The 25,872-nt window shown below is 42.8% G+C and overlaps 1 protein-coding gene across 1 annotated transcript in view; it reads left to right on the top strand.

The window, feature by feature from the left end:
- Positions 1 to 25,872, top strand: part of LOC308388651 (heterogeneous nuclear ribonucleoprotein L-like) — a 78,387-nt gene that overhangs the window by 26,303 nt on the left and 26,212 nt on the right. The window contains exons 2-8 of the mRNA XM_080869491.1: positions 634 to 752; positions 4,267 to 4,376; positions 4,463 to 4,590; positions 6,185 to 6,270; positions 10,281 to 10,377; positions 10,864 to 10,936; positions 19,851 to 19,922. Coding sequence (XP_080725617.1) covers positions 634 to 752; positions 4,267 to 4,376; positions 4,463 to 4,590; positions 6,185 to 6,270; positions 10,281 to 10,377; positions 10,864 to 10,936; positions 19,851 to 19,922 — 685 coding nt within the window. The remainder of the gene's footprint in view (positions 1 to 633; positions 753 to 4,266; positions 4,377 to 4,462; positions 4,591 to 6,184; positions 6,271 to 10,280; positions 10,378 to 10,863; positions 10,937 to 19,850; positions 19,923 to 25,872) is intronic.

Genomic DNA, 25,872 nt, shown 5'->3' with positions numbered 1-25,872 from the left:
CAGACACTATCTCTACTTTTAAGATTAGGCTTCAAACTTTCCTTTTTGCTAAAGCATATAGTTAGGGCTGGACCAGGTGACCCTGAATCCTTCCTTAGTTATGCTGCAATAGACGTAGGCTGCTGGGGGACTCCCATGATGCATTGAGTGTTTCTTCTTCAGTCACCTTTCTCACTCACTTTGTGCTAATAGACTTTTTCTATGCAAATAAAATTGAATTTGAATTAAACTTGTTGTAGTTCATTATTCAATTTGGTAATAGGCCTATTGACTAAATGACGGGCAAAACAATCAGCAACAACAACACATTTTACTTCCTCATATCACTCTTCAGTCTTTTACTTCCAGAAAGGAAACACGTGAAATGTTCAACGTGGTCTCACAGCAGTTTGTGAAATATTTGTATTTAATCTTTATATCAATTTGGTCAGGTTTAGGCACTAAATGCAGGATGTCTCTGTCCGATGATAAATTGTACATTTTTACACAACGTCTGCTGTATTTGAAGGGTTATCAGATACAGAATTTTTAATTGTGTTCCTCTAGATGGGCCTTTTCCGAGGCAAGGCATTATATAAGAACCAGTCCATCTATCATTGAATAACTGTGGCTGACTGGCTGTGTGTGTTCCAGGATAATGGCGAGGACTCCCATCGTATCTCTCCCAGTCCCGTGGTGCACGTTCGGGGTCTGTGTGAGGCTGTGGTGGAGGCAGACCTGATAGATGCCCTGGAAAAGTTTGGACCCATATGGTGAGACAGCAACTAGTGTGTACACTATTCGAGTGTTTCTGCTTTGAAGATATCTGAAACTTGAAAGTGTCCTTGAATGCATTTGATGATTGCAGGTATCGATTATTTTAGTCATTGAGTATTCTGGGGATTTCTCCATTGATTAATCAGGTAATCAGATAGGAAAGACTTTTGTGTAATTAATGAGCAATAATAAATATTCAACAGAGAAAATCACAGGTGTTTCAAAAGGAACTGCTCATTGGTTTCATTTTAGAAACTACACTGTTTCAACAATTTAACTGCATGCATTTGTCAGAAAACTACTACAGTATTTACATATCATATTAAAACTGATGGTCACTTTGACGGGGCTCCAGCATTGCTCTGGATAGTGACTGAACCATTGCAACGTCTTAAGACCTTTCTTTTTTCAGCCATCCCCTATCTACAGCAGTAACATATCTGTTGTTGTTCTGCATGACCCAATTTTGACTAAACTTCAGCTGTTGGTCAGATGGCCTTTTATTTGATTATACAATACTTTGACATACAGAGGGGTTTTGTGGTCTCAATTATTTCCAAAGTGCTCAGCTACTGTGGTTGCAAAAGTAGCCCAAATCATCACTCCAAGCTATAATTATACAGTCTTTTCATGACAGTCTGATAGGACTGTCATGAACTGAATCATGTAACATGTGTTCTGAAGCCTGCAGAGTCTGAGATGTAGCCCTTGGGTTTTTGCAGTTTCTCTGAGAACTGCACAGTCTGACGTTGGGGTGAATTTGCAGATACATCTGGAAGACTGTCCCTATTGCCAGTCTTGGCAGCCGGGGGTCAGTCCACCAGGGCCTCCGCTCCTGGCCGCCACCTGGTACACAATGCACCCGACCCCTATGGCGCCTCCTGCGGGTGGTGGGCCTGCGGGAGGATGGGCCCATGTCTCCTCTTCGGGCTGTGCCCGGCCAGGCCCCATGGACTAAGGCCCGGCCACCAGATGCTCGCCCTCGGGCACCCTCCCCGGGCCTGGCTCCAGGGCGGGGCCCCGGTAACCCTATCCCGGGCAGGGTAAACTGTTCCCTCGATGTTCTCTTCATAAGGGTCTTCTGAATCGCTCTTTGTCTGGTCCCTCACCCAGGACCAATTTGCCATGGGAGACCCTACCAGGGGGCAAAAGCCCCCAGACAACATAGCCCCTGGGATCCCTGGGACACACAAACCCACGATAAGGTAGCGATTCAAGGGGGGGATGAGTTCCTGCCCCAAGTGGAGGAGTTCAAGTATCTCGGGGTCTTGTTTGCGAGTGATGGGAGAAGGGAGCCGGAGATCGACAGACGGATTGGGGCTGCAGCTGCAGTAATGCGGACGCTGCACCGGTCCGTCATGGTGAAGAGGGAGCTGAGTGTAAAAGCGAAGCTCTCAATTTACCGGTCGATCTACGTCTCTACCCTCACTTATGGCCATGAACTGTGGGTAGTGACTGAAAGAACGAGATCGCGAATACAAGCAAGTTTCCTCCGAAGGGTGGCTGGCCTCTCCCTTAGAGATAGGGTGAGAAGTTCGGCCATCCGGGAGGGGCTCAGAGTAGAGCAGCTGCTGCTCCACATCGAAAGGAGCCAGCTGAGGTGGTTCGGGCATCTGACAAGGATGCCTCCTGGGCGCCTCCTGGGTGAGGTGTTCCAGGCATGTCCCACCGGGAGGAGGCCCCGGGGCAGACCCAGGACACGCTGGAGAGATTATATCTCTCGGCTGGCCTGGGAACGCCTTGGTGTTCCCCCGGATAAGCTGGAGGAGGTGGCTGGGGAGAGGGAGGTCTGGGCCTCTTTGCTTAGGCTGCTGCCCCCGCGACCTGGCCTCGGATAAAGCGGATGAGGATGGATGGATGGATGGATGGATGGATGGATCTGGAAGACTGGAAAGACTGCCAGTTGTCTTCAATTTTTTTCAATTTGTGAATAATTTTTCTGATTGTGGAATGATGGACTTCATGCTGTTTGGAAATGGCCTTATAAGCGTCCTCAAACAGCATCAATTACTTCTTTTAGATCAGTGATGATGGCAGCAATTCTGACCTTTGTTCTTTTTGAGTATCATGCTAAAAAGTTGTCATAACTATTTCTGGGCTGTTTCTGTGAATATTCTTTCCAGAATCCCAGAAAGTTGATTCTGGACGTTGTCTGTGAAGGGGTGCCAAGGTAACGTCGTCCAGAGAAGGCATTTGGTTAAGATTTTGGGTGCCAAGTACAATAACGTCCATGTTATCTGGATTTAAAAGCAGGAAATTCGAGGTCACCCATGTCTTTATGACCATTCTTCAGTTTAACTGATGTGTATTATCTAGCCTAATGGATAGATAAAGCTAGGTATCATCTTAATACTAGTGAAGATATATGCTATGCCTTCTAATGATACTGTTGTGGGGAGACTTGAAGCTTACAGTGTCTTGGTGCATGCTTAGTCATCCAGGTAAGTAAGTCTCAAAAGGTTGATTCTGTTCATCTGGACGTTTTCAGTGGGAGAAACATTTTGTCACTTATCTAAGTGACTTCTTCAGGCTCAGCTGACTGCAGGTTTCCCCAACCTTTGCTAAACCAGACAAAGTGACAAAATGTTCCTGAGAAAATTTTGTCTTTGCTCAGTGACAAAAATACTTATGAGCCCCTAAAGGGGGACCTAGGAAGTGGTTACAGGAAGAGGGTGTCTGAAGCAATTAGAACAAGACAAGGCTATTGACCGGACCTCATACAGCAGGCTGTACCCAGGGGAAGCTACACTAAGTCTGTACAGTTTACCGAAGATACATAAACAGGGTGCACCTTTAAGACCGACTGTCTGTATGATCAACTCTGTCACCTATAACATCTTAAAGTTTCTGGCTTTGATCCTCAATTCGTCCCTGTGGCTTTTAAACCCCAAAACACACTGCACCAAAAACCGGTCCACCCCAAGAATCGGGTCCCCCGACACAAACAGAGTAACATAGTAACATAGTAACATAGTAACATAACATGCTGTTAAGTGCCAGGACAATGATTTATACATCGGGGAAACCAAACAACCTCTGGCGAAGAGGATGGCAGAACACAGAAGAGCCACCTCGTCAGGCCAGGACTCTGCAGTCTATTCACACTACAGGCCAGTGGACACTCTTTCAATGATGAGGATGTAACATCCTGGACAGGAAGCAACGCTGGTTTGAGTCAAGGAGGCCATTTACGTGAAAAGGGAAAGACCATCTCTGAATCGAGGAGGGGGCCTAAGGGTACATCTGTCACCATCTTACAATGCTGTGATTGCAGCCATTCCCCAACTCTCTGTGAATGGGACTCATGATTATTAATCAATGGTCATGAGTCACCTCACAGCCCATTGTTCATTCAACAAGCTGGTTTCAGTCATTGTACAAATGTGCTGTTTATAAGATTAGAAAACTGCAGTATAGCTGCCAGAGTGACCCGTCAAAGGAACTTGTATAAAGGGGAGACAGTTTTCAGCAGTCCATGTCTTATCCAGGTGTTTGTGCGTATGTTTTCAGTTATGTGATGATGATGCCATTCAAGCGTCAGGCCTTGGTGGAATTCTCTGCAGTGGAGAGTGCAGACCGCTGTGTGTCCTGTGGAGCCAAGGAGCCAGTATACATCGCAGGTCTTTGCTTCCATTCCTTTTTACTTGGTAACATATACTCAAATGTAGCATACTGTTTGTGTTTATATTTTTCATTTTGTCATCAGGTCAACAAGCATACTTTAATTATTCCACATCCAAAAGAATCACCAGGCCTACAAATGCTGACAACCCCAACAGTGGGAACAAAGTGCTTCTGCTGTCCATACAGAACCCACTCTACCCTATAACAACGGTAAACACACATACAGATCCAGAGGGACATCTCAGCTCTCTTTTCTTAAGTGTACCTTCTTCTTCGAACAATAACTCATAGTCTTTATGATCTGCTGATGGATGTGGTTTATATCTTGCGTATTTTTTAATCATTTATAACTCATAATTAAGTCGTACCGTCTGTCTTCTTTAAATGGAGGGGCAATCTGAGCAGAACTTTGCACAAACATCAACTCTTTTGATTTTTGTATTCATCATCCCTGCAAGTGTGGTGTTACGATCTCCATTTGCATATATTTTTTAAATTTATGTTCAACATATGTCGCCTGTGCCTAACTTAACCATCACCAAAACTTTACACCAGAATGTGTTTGTGTAATTCCTATGGAAGCCCATTTCCGCCACTAAATAAAAACAAAAAAGCTAGTATCCATAACTCGAAATTTCGAGTTATTTTCTCGAAATTTCAACTTATTAACTCGAAATTTTGAGAAATATAACTCAAAATTTACTTTTCTCAAAATTTCAAGTTAGCTCTACCAATCAAAAATATACGTGAATGAGGTCGCTTTCTTGTTACCCGGAAGCATATGCTCCCCTCGGGCAGGAGGCTCCGGCCCATTCGCACCAGAACCTCTCGCCATAAGAACAGTTTCTTCCCCTCTGCTGTTGGACACACGAACAATAACCGTATGACTGTTCCCACCACTAACACATGACCCTACGCTGTGTTCACTGCATCATTCCATGTTTGGCACTGATCACCACCTGCACTCATGTATATACTGTATCTATCTACGTAGCACTTTTAATTCTTATTCTTATTTTTATTTTCATGTCTATTTAAGCGTAATTTATGACACTATGTTTGCACTGAAGCACCGCAGCAATTTCCTAATGTTGTAAACCTGCTCAACATTTGGCAATAAAACCCTTTCTGATTCTGATTCTGAGAGGAACGCGCACTCAAAAACAGATCCCAACAAATTTGCTCTCTTTCGCGAGTACGTTTGCTGATAGTAACACCATGTGATTCAGCTAATAACACGGGGATTTCATCATTTGTGAAGCCAGGCTGAAAACACTCAGCAATCTGTGCATTCACGACTGGATGTAATACCGGTAGCTTAGCTGTAGCATTTGTAGCTGAGGGCTTCAGCTTCCGGGTAACGAGGAAAGGACGTCATTCACGTAGATTACTGATTGGCAGCGCTAACTTGAAATTTCGAGTTGCTTTTCTCAAAATTTTGAGTTAATAAATCGAAATTTCGAGTTAATATGTCGAAATTTTGAGAAAATAACTCGAAATTTTGAGAAAATAACTCGAAATTTTGAGTTATGGATCCTTTTTTTTTTTTTTTGTGGCGGAAACGGGCTTCCATAAATTTCTGCTACATCAGGTGTCTCAGTTATATTTGTCATGATTGCCATTGTGATTTGGCTATAAAGAAATATATACATAAAAGTGAATGGAGTTAAAAATACAAAACCATCACTGTTCCAGTTACATGTCTTAACCTTCATACATGAAGGTCTCACCATTAGAAACTCATAGATTAACGCTAATGCTGCATTTTGTCTTTTTGTGTGTGTGTGTGTCCAAATTGATGCAGGATGTTCTGTACACTGTATGTAACCCCATTGGCAGTGTGCTGAGGATCGTCATCTTTAAACGAAATGGAATCCAAGCCATGGTGGAGTATCCTTACTGAGTGGGTGAATCTGTGTGTTCCTCACACTCTGCATCATAACAGTTTACCACACGTAGCTATCTTCAGTGTGTCACCGAGTGTTCTCATGGGGCGTGTCCAAATACATGGGCTGCATCCTTCCGGTGCCGCATTTGTAGGCCGATTACGTCACAGTGACGGGATACAGGTGTATCCTTCGTGGCCCAACCTATCCCAGAATTCAAAGCCAATTTCGGTTTACAACAATGGCGGCAGCTACTTAGTCAGGGCTCTAGAGTGTGACCAATTTGGTCGCAAATGCGACCAAATTTTTCAGTGGTGCGACTAAAAAAAGATATTTGGTTGCACCTGTGCGACCAAATGTTCGGGTAGCAAAAAAAAAAAACTGCAACCTTCCCTGTGGTCAACAACAGACACACATTATGCCCCTATCGTGGACTAAACCAATCAGAGATAGTAAGGGGCGGGACCTCTCTGATTGGCCGTGGTCCAGTTGAAAGTGCAGGTGGAAGTGGGAGGTGAGTAGCTTGAATAAAGCGATATCAATTCATTAGATCCTGACTTTTAAATATAACTGTGTTTTGCCAGAAACGCCAGATTCTCAGATTAAAGCTCACAAAACCATTTCAACAACAACCAAACAGCAGATGAGAGCAGGTACACGGACTCCACACAAAGACGTAAACACAGACCCGACGCATCAGAATCAGCTTTCTCTTTCTCGGCTTTCTCGCCCGACGGCCCGCAGACGGACACGCTGTCGGAGCTTAGCGGTTCTGATGCGTTCGGTCCGCGCTGTGTTTACGTCTTTTTGCGCTGATTCTGAGCTGCAGGTTTTGTCTCTCCAACCAAAATTCACCGAGCCAGCAGCAAAAGAAGCAGCAAACTGCGCTTCACATTTGATCAATGTCGTCATGAATTTTGCTGTTTTGCTTCCACGACTATTAAAATCACACTCCATGCACCGCTAGCTCTCTCTATCTCTCTCTCTCTGTACTTCAAGAACAGTTTCCCGTCTCCAATCTCTGTTTTCTGTATTATTCATTCGCTTATTACCCACCAGTCTACTGTTGTTCACAGCGCTGTGGCTGCTGTCTTTTTCTTTTCTTTTTTTCACTTAAATGACCTCGGACAAGAAAGCCTGTTTTTTCTGTTGTTCAATACTGAAGAAATTTAAACTTTATATGCAGAACATTGTAGAATATTTTTAAGGTTATCTGCTATAAAAAGCCAGACCAGGAAAATCTCCTTCATGTTTTTCTGTGTTTTATTCTCAGTTACTTTCACACAAAGGCATCTGCTGTGATGTTCACAATTCTGATGAAGTCAGTACTGATAAATGATCAGAATTATAATATTTCTGACTGTCTGAGGCTAAGTTGAATCGAATCGGGACTTTGAAAACCGGAATCGAATGGATTGTAGAAATCAGTGATGATACCCAGCCCTATGAGCAGCCTAGGCACGACAGACGTGGATGTAGCTGTAATAGGAAAAGAACTATTGCTAACTTTTCTGTTAAGGCCTGATGCTTCTGAAATTAATAGCCAGTGCTCTGACACGGTGTCATCAATCTTTGAATGCTGAGAAAGCACAGTGTATCCAGAAAAACACATTATATTAATTATTATAAAATCTGTGTGCGCCTAACTTTTGTGGTGGTACGCCTAACTTTTTAAAGTTAGGCGTACCGGTACGCCCATGACAAAAAGTTAGTCTAGAGCCCTGTTAGTTTTAATATTACTCTTATTACTGTTTCTGGGACACAAAACAAACTTTTAAGATATTTTCAGAATGTAGCTGCGTAAACTTCAAATATCTGCTCGGTTTATCAAGACATCACATATTTGTAAAAGCGTTCTGACGTTTTCCGAGACATCTGTTACCCACCAGCTCGATAGCTAGCCCGGGGTTCAAGCCTCACTAGAGCCGGCGAGAACACCAGACTCCCAGCACATCGTTTTCAAAACACCCGCCGTCTTTCACTACTCAGGTTAAACATGACATATGAGTCACTTAGATAATTTCAAAATGTTATTGTTTGGCTTTTTTCAGTCTTTTATTTGTTCCTGAGTAAATCGGTTTGGCTGAGATTAAAGTTCTAGTTTTTACACAGCTGAATAAACGTCAAACAGAAAACTGATTAAACAGTAGTGTGAGACGGTCGAGAGTTTACTCCAGTGTCCTGTTATATTTTAGACAGCAAGGAGCAGACGGCCGAGTTCATTAAACGCCCCTGAGACAGCGGTGACGCAGATCTGAAGGCTTCACCGTCCAATTTCACAGCTGCTCGTTCCGGCCTACCCGGCCTTCGGAGGACCTGGCGCACCTAGACCGCGAAGGCCATGTCCTCAGGAGGATGCAGCCTATGAATTTGGACACGGCAATGTTTTTTGTGAAAGCCCTAAGATCCTGCCCAAATTCACGTTTGGTGTTTAAACTATAAAAATAGGCATTTCTGACCACATCCAAAATCTGCAGTTTTTCACAATCTGTGGGTCCTCTTTGAACATAACTCTCGTGAATTTCAAGGGTTGACTGTATCCTTGACACTCATCCAGAGAGATATGTTTTCATGCATTATTTGACATGAATCATTTAGTGCTTTTCTTCCATCATCCATCCTTTCTTTTCCACTCTTCCTTATCAGGGTCGGTGGGGGGGCTGGAGCCTATCCCAGCTACCACAGGGCAAGAGGCAGGGTACACCTGCACAGGTCGCCAGTCTGATGCAGGGCTACATTCTTTCTTGTCATTCATAACCCTCATGCTTAAGGATCCTAAAACAGAGAGTTTTGGAAACACTGCTGAGGGGGGTTTATGTTAACGGCTGTGGGAGTGCGTGTCAGCCTGCAGTGGCAGAAGACAAGACTCTTAGACACGACACAGAAACCCATGTTCATATTCTGTTGGCCACTAAATGTAAATTGGATTGTGTCTTATGTCACAGTAGGGGTAGGTTAGTGGGTGGTTCTTAATCGCCCATACAAGTGTCTGTCTCTTTCTATTTGCACTGTAACAGACTGGGACCAGTCAAGTTTGTATCCTGCCTTTTGTCCTACAGTAACTGGTCTGATTCTTTTCTACTCAGAGTCCTCAAAGAACTTAATACAGCGTGCCACATTCACAAGCACTTTCTGCTGTGATTTTAAGTGCTCACTAACTAACATTCACACACAGATGGATGCATCAGAGAGCAACTTAGGGTTGGCTAATGGTATCTGGCATGCAGACTAGGGTGAACCAGGGAGCGAACCACCAACCTTCCAATCAGTAGATGACCTGCTCCACCCCCACCCAAGCTTACAGCACCTGGTATTCCCAGGTGGTCTCCCATCCAAGTAATAACCAGCCCCAACCCTGCTTAGCTTCCCAGATCAGACGAGAGCAGGCGTGCTCAGAGTCCTTAAGTATACCAGGCTGGGCTGGACGGTAATCTGGCATACTGGACATTTGACCAATGGGGTGACACACTTTTGGTCAGATGTGTAAATTAAAGGGATGGTGCACACCGGCCCTACATGCTACAGCAGCCCATTCTTTCATTTCCATTACTGGCACTGTGTTTCCCACTCAAATCTCTTAACAGTACCTACCTTTGCTGTGCACTCACACAACTTGTAGAACGGAGTGTATTTTGAAAAAGGTGGAGCTGAAAAGCCAGAAAAAGAGAAAGAAACAACAAATAAATGCAGCAAAATGTGTCTAATTAACCGGCAGGTTAGCTGTCTGGTCTGCTGGTGCTGCATGGTCAACAGTCAAGCCAGCAACTAGTAACAAGCCCTCACATTCACAAAAGGCTGCTGTTGCTAGCACCAGCCATGGAGAAGTGCAGGATTAACCACAGTCCCAACAAGAGTGAGGAAGATGCAGAGCAAGGAATAATGTATGTATTTTACCCATGCTTCTATGTGGTTTCATTGCCATTATTGAATGTAGCTATGGATAAGTATCTGCAAATGTATGTCATTTATATATCTCTGTGTTTGAACGTCCTCTCCTTAACCAAGCTTCTGCAGATTTGAGTCAGTTCAGTGTGCTCAGAAGGCGAAAGCAGCTCTGAATGGAGCTGACATCTATGCAGGTTGCTGTACACTAAAGATTGAATATGCAAGGGTAAGAGAAACATCAGCAGCATCCACAGTGTTTTTGTGCTATGTAGACAGCACTGATTTACCCTGACTGCAAGGTTTCCTGCGGCAAACGATACTCAGAATGTGTTAAATCTACTTTCTACCAACCTGAGTTAGTTTTATATACAAATAAATCAAGTGTACTGAACCTGTTTGGGTTCTCAGTATAACCAGTAATAGATCCTTACCCACACCAGAACTAAATCTCAAATGTTACTCTTAAATTTTGCACATTTCAAAATACATTTTAGAATTTAAATGAATAAATTAAATTGGTTAATTTCTTTTTGTGCACTTTATGCTTTGTGTCATGAAATGACTGTACAGGTATACAAATGTGTGACAAACTCATAAACTGTTGATGCACTGCAGTGTTTGGAGTTTTCTTCAGTGGCTTCTGAGACTCTCCTTGGTATCACAGATCCATCCAGCTAGATCGTGAATCTTTTTTCATCTTTCTTTTCAACAGCCAACACGTCTGAATGTTATTAAGAATGACAACGAGAGCTGGGACTACACAAAACCATACCTGGTCAGACGAGGTAGGTCAAAGTCTCCCTTTTAACTTCAGCCGTACGGTCAGACTCAGACAGGTTGACTGTTTGAGGTGCTCCTGTCTTTTTGCAATACTTGAGCTGCTGTAATGTTGAAGGTAGGACTGTTTTCAGCATGAATTCTCTGTGGGGACATATTCACCTTCACTACAGCTCTTTTAGGAAACCTTTTAGTGATTTGTGAATCCGTGGCCAAATCTTCAGTTGTTATTTGCCTGTTTCTGACTGTGGATTCAGTTTAGTCCTGAAAATTGTCCCGGAACATAGTTCTCCATCACACCGAGACTCCTACGCCTCCTGCCTCTACATCTCCAATCAAAACACTCTCATATCAGCCAATTTCCGACCTCTGACAATCTTGCACCTCTGCCTACTGTGGGGAAAGAGAGAGAGACACATTGAGGGACAGTGAGAGAGCAGAGAACGTCAGGCTGGCCATGCACAGCAACTTTCTTCCATCTACACCTTTGCAACCCAGCAAAGAGAGAAAGAGAGGGAGAAAAAGAGATGGATCTCACTCCTGCTGACCACCATGCAGCTGCTGCTTCAACATGCCCAGGAGCCACCTTCCCTGCCACTCGCTGCAGGATAGCACTGCCTCCTTTCCACCTATTTTACCCTGTGTTCTTAATCTCCTTTTGTCTGCAGAAGTAGTCTCACATAGCCTGACACCTGGTCTGCACAACGTCTTTTGTTCTCCAGAGCCTCGACATGTTAGATTTAACTTTCAGTGTTGCTTTTTTATAGCAATCTTGCATGTTTTTTACCAAACATCGACATAACAAGTGAAATCAAATCCTTGTTTCCTCTTCAAAATCTGATGAAAACACCTTATTGGGTAATAAGTTGAGTTTCTGGCTATGTGATTCTACATTATGAGTATCAAAACTCTGCTCTCTGTTGCTTTATTTTGTCTGAATTGGAGCTGTCACAATATCAGATTTTTAATGACACCTTACTGCAAAAATGGTATCCAAAAACGATAAACTAAGAACTATCTTTACAATGTTGCTTATAATTAAGATAGAACACTAAATTGAGAATTTCATTGGCTGTTACAGGTCTGAAAAACGGAGAGAAGCAGATACAGTAGCTATTCAGATGACAGCTAAATATTCTGGTAGATAGGCATGTGAATAAATAAAGACTGTGAGTAGGCGTGTCAGCTTCCTTCACATGTGTATCTGGGTTCAAGTGTCTAAATTTGCCATGTAGTTAAAAAAGCAGTGTTGGTGTTATTGCAGATCCTCAAATATGAAACGTTAAATAGCAAATCTCAAATGAGACTGAAAGACTCTAAATCAGTATTAATGTGAACAGCAAGTTATGTAACTCGAGAACTACCAAAGGATTTAGGTTAGTTAGCATGAACATGCTCTTACCAAAGACAGCCTCTAGTGTGTCTGAGACAGAGTTAGCTGTTTACCGCCAAGCCTTTGAATTCTTGGTGGAAAGAATCAAACAGGTGAAAAAGTGCTGACTCACCGTCAACCACACGGCCTGGTTCTGCTATCAGCCAACCAGCAAAGGTACACGAATCTGCAAACTCTAAGAAATACTAACTATGAAAGCCAGTATATTGTGACAGCCTTAATCAGGAGCTCTACATTTAGCCATCTAAATCTCCTTGATTTGTATATTTTGATAGAAAGATTCATTACTATGTATCAGTGACTTGTTTAAAGCCAAAAGTTGTTACGTTGTATTACTGCATGAGTGTGTTGTGTGATCGCAGTCCTGTGTGGTCCATTATCTGAAACTGTGTGATGAGACTGATGTTGGAGTCAGTTCATCCTGAATTCACTCAATTCAAAAAAAAACTGTTGTTTTTTTTTTCAGACAGCACTGATTAAAAATTGCCCGACATCTGAAAGCGGTAAGCTCACAGCCCCTGGCTTCAGTCTATGGCAACATTAACAGCTGCTGCCCAGAGTATCAGCTTCACCGTGAAATGTTCTTTTGATATCCACAGAGCATTATTTATTATTTGTTACAGTCTCTGTGAGACTCTGACATTCCCCGAAGTGCCATTAACGACCACTAAATATTTTAGTTTTGGCTGCCTAATATAACCTTAAACAGCCTTGTTTTAAAATGATTCATTAAACGATTGTTTTTGTGATGAACTGGTCCCAACTCTGTTTAGTTGAAATAGTCACTAAATACATTTTATCTGCTGTGTTATATGATTTCATGGGGGTGCACTGCATTGACACAGACTGGGGCAAGTCACCAGTGAGGCTGGGGTGTGTTGGGGTCTCTGGTGGAGTATGAAAATGTATTTCTTTATGTATTTAGCTTCCACAATAGTGGTTGCTAGTACCTTTACTGCTCAGTTTTAGTTTGCTTTATATTCCCTCTGTACTAGCTGCTCTTTTCTTGTGCTGCTTTAATCATTTCCACCATCCAGCACCTACATGAATGAATTTGTGTTCCTTTGATAGAAGTTATATATTTGGAGATAAAGTATCTGAACTTCAGGGACCACGCCTCCAAACACGCTCCTTCTGGTTCTCATCTATATGTGTTCCCCCAGTTCTACAAGCTGTTCGTTCTCGTTTACATGCCCCTCCCTCCCCTTTTCAATTCTTTAACTTCTTAACTTCTATTTAGTACATGATGAGCCGCCAGTCTCCTCTGAGGCCTTCCCCAAACCACAGCTCAATTCATGGCCAACCATTCACCATTATCTACTAAAACGCTGTCAAACCTCAAATGAGGACGTGGGCCCAGCTAGTGAACTGTATTTTTATACATACACTTGTGCACGTGTGTTTGAGGGGGGCTGTATTTAAACATGGCTGCTACAGTAAACCATCACTGGGGAGACTGCTTTGGACCTTCTCTAAATGAGGCACTTTGGGGAAGATTCACATAAATATGAAGTATTATCTTGGCATGAAATACATTTTTAGATGATCAAACAAATCATATTTTAAAATGTTTTATCTCTTATTTTTATCTTTATAGCCTTACAGCTTTTACCAGAATGTCCAGCCCTGGGCCCAAACCTAGATTTGTTTTTGGCTGTAATATGTTGTGTCAGCTAAAACAGGTTAGAATACTAGCCCAGAAGACTGATGCAGTTCTGCACATTACTGGCAGCAGCCAGGTGGTGTGAACGGCCTCTAAAACTGGGTAAAGCCACAGAGCCGTTTGGGTCCCTCCCACACCACAGAAGAAGACCAGTCACGCTATCACAGTGACTGTGCACCCCTTTGTTAGTTCCTTGTGCTAGTGAAAAAATGCAGCAGTGTTTCAAGCTACAGTGTTCTGAGGAGCACCAGCAGCACATCAAGGAACCCAGAATATCGGTTGTCTGAAACTCTGTTCAAGTAAAAGATCCCCTGTTTGGTTCGAGAAGGAGAGGTTACGTCAGGAAGAGCAGCCACTGAAAACTCAAATCAAACATGCAAAGTTGCCCTCTGTGATAAGGGAGCAGCTGGAAGTAGCACAGAGTTCTTTTTCCCTGTACTGCTGATAAAATAAACATGCTCATCAGCCACAGGTTCTGTTGCTTTTGACTAACAGAGCCATTCATGGATATGGTTAAACTACCCAAACAAGGTCGCCCTGGCTGCATAGGGGGAAGTGGTTGATGTTGTCAAAGGGTACGTTACCAGAGGAGAGCATATAGCTATGGGCTCATAGACTGACCTACATATTACTTGTACCTTTTACTTTAGTAGCTGCGTTTAGCATGAGGTTATTAACCTTATGGAAATGGAAGCGGACTGATACTGACGTGATACTTTTCTACTTTAAATTCAGTTCAGTTCAGTTCAATTTCTTTATTGTCCCACAAGGGGAAATTAGTTTGGCAGAAGGATAAAAATAAACAGAACAATAATATAAAATAATAATGACAATAATAGTGAGATAAAATGATCATCACTTTAGACAGCAAGTCACGTTTAACCATACATTCATACAGTGAGCTCTATCTACTTTCATCCACAGACAGCTGAGTGCATCTTCGAACGCCATTCGTCTCTGACTTTCTCTGCTTCTCTGTGCCAATGTGCATTTCCATCAACCTGCCCCTTTTCTTCTACCCTGTCATACTCTGCTGCTTTCACTCCTCCATGTTTTGCACGTTCATCATTTTGTTCCTGCAGAGTTTTTGGGTGAATAGAAATGTCAGTCCCCGACGTGTTCCTGTGAAAGCACGCTTCTGTGGGTTGGGTATTGATAGCTGTTGGAATACAGACTGCATCAATAGTATGTCCGTTGTCCCACTTGAGAAGATGGGGTGCTAGAGCTGCTCTATGCCCTGCACTGGAAGGTCTGACCATAGTGTAGTCCTCTCGTTAAACAACAACCTGTAGCAACCACAGTTGTTGCAAAGGTAGGCAAATGCGGCTATGTACACTTTGCATGTTTGATTTGTGTCTGCAAACTGCACTTAATGAACCACACACCTAAGCTTAATGACTGTTGACCACTTGTCCTCACATCCTGTGTAATTAATGCGCTGGAGAGACCATTCTTGGCTCACCTGGGACCACAGGTGAAAACGTCTCTTGACGTTCTTCGTTTTGTATTCAGACCAAATCTGGGAGTGCATGATACAATTATTAACAGCTTCACTCCCATGTAGATGGTATCTGATGCATGTTGAGAATCCCCTTCTGTGGGTTCTGAAGTCCGTTCATCCAATAACTGCTGCTACTATTAATCTATCATAAAGAGGACATGATGTCAAAGGGGTTTGCTTTGATTCGCTTTTGTGAGATCACACGATTGTAAAAATATACTGTCCATGAAAGAAATTGGATCATAGCACAGTGATTAGCATCCAGTGGATCCTCTATCTTGGGAGGAGGTGCAACTCCGTTGGAGAGCTGCATCACAATTCAATCACAGACAGAAATTTGGGTGAATCTTATGTTACATATGGGTGATGTGCATATAATGTAAGCTGAACATTTAACAAACGCAAACAGAGACCAAAACATCAGCAGGTGTAGGTGACGGATATTTAAACATACATAAGCTGCAATCAATACAGTCAGATGTACTGGTTTGTTTTGGCTCGTCAACTACAGATCCTCTCACAACATCTTAGCCTGTTGTCAGACAACCCAAAATCATGCAGTCAGGGTCACCCTCAGCAAAGACGCACACTGAGCTTATCATTATCATCATAGCAGATACTTTAATACACAAGGAGGCTCAGAGTGCAAAACAAAATGATCTAAATCTGCTAAGCTTAGCAGGGGAAAGCAAAAAGAGTATTTTACTGTTAAATTCTTGCCAGAATACAAAAATAGTTAGTGAATTATTTATATGATAAATTTAACACCACCTGGGAGCTGAGAATTTATTCTTTAAATCAAAGGAAAGTTGCATTGAAGCGTGTTGTATGTTACTTTAATGACCTGATAGGTCACACAGTACTGTGAACCCTTTGATTTCACTGCAGTGCATATTTCTACAGTGTAATGAAAAACTGTTTGTCACCTACTTGACTTCACTGAAATGTTTCAGATTGTCAAGCAAATTTTAGCCGTTGACAAAAACACAGTAGATATAAAACGATGATTTCATTTATTCATGGAAAACAGACAAACACATAAATACACAAATCCAACCTCATGTGGAAAGTAAACGTAAAACTGGTTGTGTCATCCCAGTTTGATTCACTGAAATGGAGTCCAGTTTGTCTCCACTATCCTGAGCAGAGATGGGTTACGCGTTACTGTAATCCGATTACTTTTTCAAGTAACGAGTAAAGTAAGGGATTACTGCAAAAACGGTAATTAGATTACCGTTACTTTCCCGTAGGAACGCTGCGTTACTGCGTTACTAAAACCATGATTTATTTTGCGAGAACGTCTTATGACAGTGACGTAAGCGAGTGCGACGTTGGTGACAACAGCTGTGTGCAGATCAACAATGGATCATATATCGAGTGCAGGAGAGAGTATGAGCGTGCAGCGTTTAAAGCGTGGAAGTACTGACCTTACTTTGAGTTTGGTTCCATAAAAAGTGACAAAAACATTAGTGTCCGCTGTGCGTGGGAAGAAAACTTCTTTTTACAGCGAAAAAACCCCTAAACCTCCGAGCAAGCACCGAGTAGCTACGACGTAATGGGAAACTCAGAGAAACTCGCGGATTCTTCCACTGACCGCGGCACACCTGCACCAGGGTAAACCTCCGCCTGCCCCACTCCTGCTTTACAGGTGAAAATAGAGCAACAGGACCGCTGAGTCTTTGACTTTATTTATTTTCTGCTGTGTTTTACTTGCATCTATTTGAAAGACTGAGTGTAAACACACAAAATATTTTATTTTATGTGCTGGAATGTGCAGAAAATAGGTTTAAATGTTAAACTAATTTCTTCCAGTCAGAATGTTGCATATAATTAAATCTTTGCTTGATGCATAAAGTTAAAAGATTAAAACTAATAAAACAAGTTTTAAAAAGAGACTTTTCCATTTGATTACATTTTGTATGATGGATTATGTAGAAAAAGTAGAATTGGGCTGAAAGATCTATCGCTCTATCACCTCTTCAGCTTGTAAATCCTGTTTTTAAAAAGTAACTAAGTAACTAAGTAATTAATTACTTTTGAAAATAAGTAATCAGTAAAGTAACTGGATTACTTTTTTGGGGAAGTAATTAGTAATTAGTTACTGATTACTTTTTTCGAGTAACTTGACCAACACTGATCCTGAGTGGGTGCATATTTCAGCCATGTGACACAGTGATTGATCCACAGCACTGCAGACAGACGTGTTGTGGATAAGACGCTATCCTGGCAGTACGTATGGGACCGATCGTCAGAAAGTCTGTGTCATGTCAGTGTGCCTCCAACATGTGTGTAGCATATACAGTATGTAATGCTTTGATGGATGAGAGTTTTGATAATGGTCATGTTTTTATCATTGTGATGATAATGTAATGCAGGTTGATGTTCTTTTGTGCTGAGGGAGAAAAAAGAGAAAGCTTGATGCCTCACAGGTACTGTCTCTTTCTTATCTCTGTTCACATGTGTTTGTATTGTTTTTCCTGCTCTTCTCTGAATAAAACCACCACAAAACTGTTTTTCTTATTTTTTCACCTCCATTACCACCATAAGTAGTTTTGTTGTTATTTTTTGGGAGCAGCTGGGATTAAATAAATAGAAATAAATGTGTACAAACACACACAAAAAACTACTGTAGAAAATCAGCAGCTGCTCTTCATTTCACTTTGAAACCTCACATTTCTGATCTTTTTCATTTGAAATTCTGATCTCTGCATGGCAGATGGCATCGATAAAATCTTCTTTTTCTTGAGTTGTCATGTGCATAGCATGACCGTTTTAATTTGGCCAACTCAACTCAACCGGAAACACAATGAAGGCATATAAAGGACATTAATAACCTTCACATGTAGTCTGCCGCTGAGCATGCTTGTTGTGCTCGTGTGGATTTACAGCTGTTAAAACTGAGAGTTTATCTGATGTATTAAAAACTGACCATGTTAAGCAGCAGCATTCTTAGTTGTCTGTGTTATTCCCAGTCCAAGAAAATGTCACAATGATATTTATTATAATACTGTAATATAATGTAATATTTAGGAAAGCCAGGGCAATATTTCAGTGAATCTGTGTGGCAGAGATTTGTACCAAAGAAGTGGCATGTTAGTGTCTCAGATCTCAGCTATTAGCAGCATCTGCCATGGCTCTGCAGGACTGTGTCGTTCTCTTTCATGGGCACAGTATCAGATAGAAGCTACCCCTCAGTTCCAAATGAATCCCACAATAAACATAGATGGAGGAAACAGATTTCCTCTGTGATGTTTCTGCAGGAATATGAACACTGGAAGAAACGGAGGCCTTTTTGTCAAACTGTAAATCCTGCTTTAAAAGAGCGTTCAGCTGAACTGTTTCATGAATGCTCCAGATGTGAGTCGTGATTGATCAAACTCAAAATTGCAACATTGCATCATTTTAAATGTAGCACTGTTAATAACTGGCTCTGATTTTTAAAGATATAGTCAAGAATCCAAAACACTGTCTCCTCCCTGTAGACGCTCCGCGAGGCCTTTGAAGCAGCCAACTTCAGCTGCTTCTTCTTTGTTGGTCTCTTTTCCTTCAGTAACTGAAAAGCATGCTCTGTCGGGTGGAGATCAGGTCTTGACCACTGAAAGGTTTCCCACCTCTTTGCTTTGAGACACTCTTGGGTTTCTTTGGCAGGATCCATTTGTACTGTGAAGCGCTGTGTAGATCCATTTGACTGAACCTGAGCAGAGAATCTAGCACCATACAATTCAGACTTTTACCAGCAGACACATCATCAATAAACGCCGGCGACCCTGTTCCACGGGCAGTCATTCATTGCTGCCTTCCACCATGTCTGATAGATGTTGTGGTACACTTTCCATTTCTTTTGAATTCTTTACTATTTTCATCATTCTGGTGCATTTATTTGGGTTTCAGCTGAAACTCTTTTAGATGGTTTCCACCTTGTTGTTAACCTCCTGTATTTCCGTTTTTAGGATTAACTTGCTTGTTTGGAGCTGGGAACTGAACTGTCAGCCTTCTGATTAGTGGAGGACACTTTCTCTTGTCTTCTGGTTGTGTTTTTTTACTTTGTGACTGTCTGTCAAACAGTATAATGAAGTAGAGTATTATTTATTTGTCACACATTAAGACTTAATCATCAAGTTAATCGCTGAGATCTGGGAGCACATAAGCACTGCCAAACATAGGCTCAGTCAGACAGTCAGACCCAGCCCGTTCAAGCATTCGGCCTTAATGGACCATTTGATTGGTACTAACAGATCTCTAACGAGGCAGTGAATGAATGAAACACTTTCCAAGTGTTCTTTAATGTCATTTAAATCAGTATATGTGAAATCTTCTCGCATTCACATAATTGGTTTGTGTTATCTGTATTTGTATGTATTTCAGACCGTGGAAAGGGAAGACAGAGACAGGCCATTTTAGGCGAACACCCATCTTCCTACAGTGATAATGGTTATGGTAAGTAAGGATTTTTCACAAGCATGAAGACACAATGCACAGTACAAAGACAGGAATAATCACAATTAAATAGAAAATAAAAACTCATTTGATGGCAAAAAAAGACACTCGGTTAACTCTTTGCCTTCTTTCTCTCGTAGTTGATGTTTTGTCTTTCCGTCATCTGCCAGGTGTCTGACCTGGTTCTGCTGAAGACAGCTTTTTGTGTTTACAATGACTTCTTCCTTTCGACTGTTGTGAAGGCAAAGCACATGGCAACAGTGACCTGGTTTCTCTCTTTGATGCTTCGAAATCTACCTGTTTTGAACTCCCACTATGTCGATACATCCACGGGGCTAAAAAAGTTGGAACACTGAGTAAAATGTAAAAAAAAAACCCCAAAAGAAACCCCAGAATGTGATGATTTACAAATCCCGTAAAGCCATAATATATTCTTATATACATATATAAAGTTAGAAATATCCTGTCTCAGAGTGACGCTGAAAAACTAGTTCATGCATTTATTACTTCCAGGCTGGACGACTGTAATTCATTATTGTCAGGATGTCCTAAAAACTCCCTGAAAAGCCTTCAGCTGATCCAAAATGCTGCAGCAAGAGTCCTGACAGGGACTAGAAAGAGAGAGCAGATTTCTCCTGTTTTGGCTTCCTGTTAAATCCAGAATTCAAAATCCTGCTCCTCACATACAAGGTCTTAAATAATCAGGCACAAAACCTGGAGCTAAGGGGGCAAAACGATCGCATGAGTGCTGCTGTTTGACTGAGGAAGAATAAAGTAGTGGTGGTAAGCCAATAACATGACCACTTAAAGACAAAGCAACAAGGTGACATATACCAGTTTATAAATTGTGTTGATAGGCCTCGTAAAACCAGAGTCATGATAAACAATATATACGCGTGTTTGTTCCTCAATAGTTTCGTCACGTTTATCAAATCAAATCAAATCACTTTTATTGTCACATCACATGTGCAGGTACATTGGTACAGCACATGTGAGTGAAATTCTTGTGTGCGAGCTTCACAAGCAACAGAGTTGTGCAAAATACAATAATGTAAACAAGCAAAATACAAGAATGGCTACATCTGAAACTAATAAATATATGTACAATATATAATAGTATATGCATTTCTGGATGTGTATACTAAATATTTTTCTACGTGTGTGTGTGTGTGTGTGTGTGTGTACACATATTTTACAAATTAAATAGAGTAAACAATAAATAAAATATATAAAAATATTGTTTACGGTCTAAGGACAGCGCAGCAACACTCTGCTTATGAGCAAAAACAACCCCAGAGGGTTAAACATTTTTTTAAAGTAACGCAATAGTTACTTTTCAAGTAATTAATTACTTTTAGAATCTTGTAACTCAGTTTCTAACTTAGTTACTTTTGTGGAGAAGTAACTAGTAACTATAATTAATTACTTTTTCAAGGTAACTCGCCCAACACTGTGTAAAAGTACAGGGTGGTCCATTTATATGGATACACCGTAATAAAATGGGAATGGTTGGTGATACTAAAGTCCTGTTTGTGGCACATTAGTATATGTGAGGGGGCAAACTCCTCAAGATGGGCGGTGACCATGGTGGCCATTTAGAAGTCGGCCATCTTGGATACAACTTTTGTTTTTTCAATAGGAAGAGGGCCATGTGACACATCAAACTTATTGGTAATGTCACAAGAAAAACAATGGTGTGCTTGGTTTCAACATAACTTTATTCTTTCATGAGTTATTTACAAGTTTCTTAGCACTTATAAAATGTGTTCAATGTGCTGCCCATTGTGTTGGATTGTCAGTGCAACCCTCTTCTCCCACTCTTCACACACTGATAGCAACACCGCAGGAGAAATGCCAGCACAGGCATCCAGTATCCGTAGTTTCAGGTGCTGCACATCTCGTATCTTCACACCATAGACAATTGCCTTCAGATGACCCCAAAGATAAAAGTCTAAGGGGGTCAGATCGGGAGACCTTGGGGGCCATTCAACTGGCCCATGACGACCAATCCACTTTCCAGGAAACTGATCATCTAGGAATGCTCGGACCTGCACCCATAATGTGGTGGTGCACCATCTTGCTGGAAAAACTCAGGGAACGTGCCAGCTTCAGTGCATAAAGAGGGAAACACATCATCATGTAGCAATTTCAAACATCCAGTGGCCTTGAGGGTTTCCATTGATGAAGAATGGACCCACTATCGTTGTGCCCCATATACCACACCAAACCATCACTTTTGTTGTTCCAACAGTCTTGGAGGGATCCATCCAATGTGGATTAGTGTCAGACCAATAGCGGTGGTTTTGTTTGTTAACTTCACCATTCACATAAAAGTTTGCCTCATCACTGAACAAAATCTTCTGCGTGAACTGAGGGTCCTGTTCCAGTTTTTGTTTTGCCCATTCTGCAAATTCTGTGCACCGATCTGGGTCATCCTCGCTGAGATGCTGCAGTAGCTGGAGTTTGTAAGGGTGCCATTTGTGAGTAGCTAATATCCGCCAAAGGGATGTTCGACTAATGCCGCTCTCCAGTGACATGCGGCGAGTGCTACACTGTGGGCTCTTGCTGAATGAAGCGAGGATAGCCACTGATGTTTCTTCAGTAGTGACAGTTTTCTTACGTCCACATTTTGGCAAATCCAACACTGAACCAGTTTCACGAAACTTAGCAAGCAGTTTGCTAACTGTAGCATGGGAGATGGGTGGTCTCGTAGGGTGTCTTGCATTGAAATCTGCTGCAATGACCCGGTTACTGCGTTCACCAGATATCAACATGATTTCACTCCTCACGTGTTAACCTCTTCGACATGTCAATGGCTGTGAACAAAGAGAAACTTGTAAATAACTCATGAAAGAATAAAGTTACGTTGAAACCAAGCACACCATTGTTTTTCTTGTGACATTACCAACAAGTGTGATGTGTCACATGGTCCTCTTCCTATTGAAAAAACAAAAGTTGTATCCAAGATGGCCGACTTCTAAATGGCCACCATGGTCACCACCCATCTTGAGGAGTTTGCCCCCTCACATATACTAATGTGCCACAAACAGGACTTTAATATCACCAACCATTCCTATGTTATTACGATGTATCCATATAAATGGCTCACCCTGTAGAATGGAAGCAGAGCCTTCAGTTTTCTTCACCATCTTCTGGGTCTGGGGGTGGATTGCCACTCCGGGGATGCTGGTGCCTGGACCCGGGAGTATAGTGTTTGTATGAGGAGTGTGAGCATGTGTACTACATACAGTTCTGTGTGTCTCTATGTTGGATGAGGGTGGGAATGCATGTTTGTGTCTATATGTCAGGTTGGGTCTTAGACTCCACCTCTCTCAGAACATATTTCCCCTCACCACACTCCCTTTCAGTGGCTGGTGCCCCCACCCGCTGGTGGCTGGTTCTTGGTGTCCAGGGCTGGGTGCTGAGGTATGTAGTGGCTCACTCCCAGACTCCATGGTCTGTCGGGCCCCGTCTGGGGTGTGGATGGCCTTTGGGTTTCTGGGCCCGAGACTCGGTGGAGCCTGCAGGCTCGTCGCTACAGCCCTCTGTGGCTTCTGCACAGTGGCTGCTAGGTGACGCCCATCCATGGCTCTCCTCAGCTCTTTTCTAGGTAGACCTAAGCTAACGGCAGCTAACAATGTTAGCTCAGTGGTGAGTAGCCTTCAGTAATAGTAATAAATCACACAGCAATAGTACATCAAAGATACTTAAGTGGTACATAACCCAGGCAGCTATCACAACTAAAACAAGTTAGTTGCAGTAGGCTAACGTAGTTTTTAAAAAAGAAATTCCAGATGTTTCTTTAGGTTGGAGTCTTTTGACGCTGAGAGCAGCTTGGTTGCTGGCAAAGAGAGTTCGCACGGTCAGATTTCGCCCTTCATCCCTTTCTTCTTTAAATGTGAAGTGGTGTTGGAATTTCCAAGTTAGAAATGCATTCCTGCCTGTGCACTGCTGGCACGTTGCGCTGGCTCTGGGTCCATTGTGTAACTGACGCCACCAACATTTTTTTTTTTTTTTTTTTTTTTTGCCTGTCCCGTTTGGCTCTTTTGCCATCAGAATTGTCTAAAGGCAAAGAAAGATGCCCAACGGATTTACTTTACCAAACTGACCATCCCAGCCTTGCCGTAATGGTCCATTTGATTCACCTTTTATTGTTTATTTTATTTTCACTTACTGAATACGGGACAGACTTGACTGGGGGAAAGAAGGGGAGAAAGAAAGAGGGAAAGAGAAACAGCTGAGAAGAGGGACGGGGGAGAAGGGCAAAAGACAAAAACCAACAGAACGGGCAGAGAAAAAAAAATGCATATATCAATCACCTGGATCACCTGCTGAGAAAGAAAAAAGAAAGCAAGCAGAAGAGAACAAGAGTAATAGAATAAACAACATCACAATGATATATGGGAATATGACAGTAAATACTAAATATTAAACATTATTGTGCAGCACATAAGATCAACAGAACACAGTGTGCTTTGAGGTAGGAGCCAAAAAGGGTGTAGTTTGTGGGTGTGATCACCCGTGTGTACACCTGTGAGCATGGACGCGCTTGTTTTTTGTTTTTTAAAAGGTTCCTTCATGTAATAATCTGCTAGAGGGTGTGGGGGGGCCACAGCCCCGTCCTCCAGGGCGTGAAGCAGGTGTGGAGGAGATCAAAACTCCAGACATCCAGAGGCCCCCAGAACACAAGAGACCAAGGAAGACCAACAGAGGGGCAGCCGCGCCACTGTCCCAGAAAGAGCTGAGGAGAGTCCCAGATGAGGGCTCACTCAGCAGCCGCGGAGCAGAAGCCAGGGGGAGTTGCAGTGACGCGCCCGTGAGCTCCGCCGGCAGCCAGCTGCGCCTGAGTGACCGAGCCCCAGGCCGAGAGGCCGGGGGCACCCCACCTCCGAAGTGGCCCGAGCGAGCCCCAGGCTCCAGGCCCCGATAAGCGGCCGCCAAGGAGTGAGCCGGTGTGTACCTGGACGCCCATCCCCGGACACAAAGAACCACCAACGCACCGATGTCTGAGGGGGTCCGCCACTGGCAGGGGAAGTGGTGGTAGGGGGAGATAGGCCTCCAAACCTTGGAGGGCCTGAGATGTCCCCAGAGAGGTGGCGCCTGACACCCAACCTGACATATAGACACAGACATACAGGCACACACAGATACAAACATCCATTCCCACCCTCATGCTCTCATATGCACTTACTCCACACTCAACCAACGTGGAGACAGACATAAAGAGACGCTGTACACACGATCACACTCCCCAAGCGTACTCTACAAACCGGGTCTAGGTGCCCCCGCCCCTGGAGGGGGGAACTGCACCCAGACCCAGGTGGTGTTTCCCTTTTCCCTGCGGTGGGGGGAGGCAGACCGCCCCGACTCCGCAGCAGCAGGAAGGCTCCACACTCCAGACCGCAGTCGGACGGCCAACTCCTCCTTTACGAATAAATTCTTTACAGATCCTACCATGTGGATTCATGGATTTTTTTTTCACATTCTGTCTCTCACAGTTGAAGTGTACCTCTGGTGCAAATTACTGACCTCTGTCATCATTTTAAGTGGGGGAACTTGCACAATCGGTGGCTGACTAAATACTTTTTTGCCCCACTGTACTTTCAAGGACAAAGAACATAGCTGGCCACTGACCACTTACCAGTGTGTTGCAAGTTGAGGTTGCATCGATTCCCAGATGCAGTAGTAGTAGATGAATTTGCCAAGATCCCCCCAAACTTACAAAAGCTCTGTCTGTAGCCCAACAGCACAACTCAGAAAACAGAATAGCCTTTGCTACCTTTGGGACGAAGACCTCTAAGAACAGTGATTGGTTTGAAGCCAGGTCCAGCACAATTACTCTTGTTTTCTAAGTAAACTGAGCTCCAAAAGCTAAATACGAGCGCTCTCCAAACAAGAAGTCCCTCCAAGCACTTAGTGCTGCCAGAACTACAGTAGAGCAGTTAGTAGG

This window comes from Rhamphochromis sp. 'chilingali' (genome assembly GCF_963969265.1).
Source record: "Rhamphochromis sp. 'chilingali' genome assembly, chromosome: 20".
Classification (NCBI taxonomy): domain Eukaryota; kingdom Metazoa; phylum Chordata; class Actinopteri; order Cichliformes; family Cichlidae; genus Rhamphochromis; species Rhamphochromis sp. 'chilingali'.
Note: the sequence above shows the minus strand (reverse complement) of the source record. Positions and strands in the feature narration are given on the sequence as shown.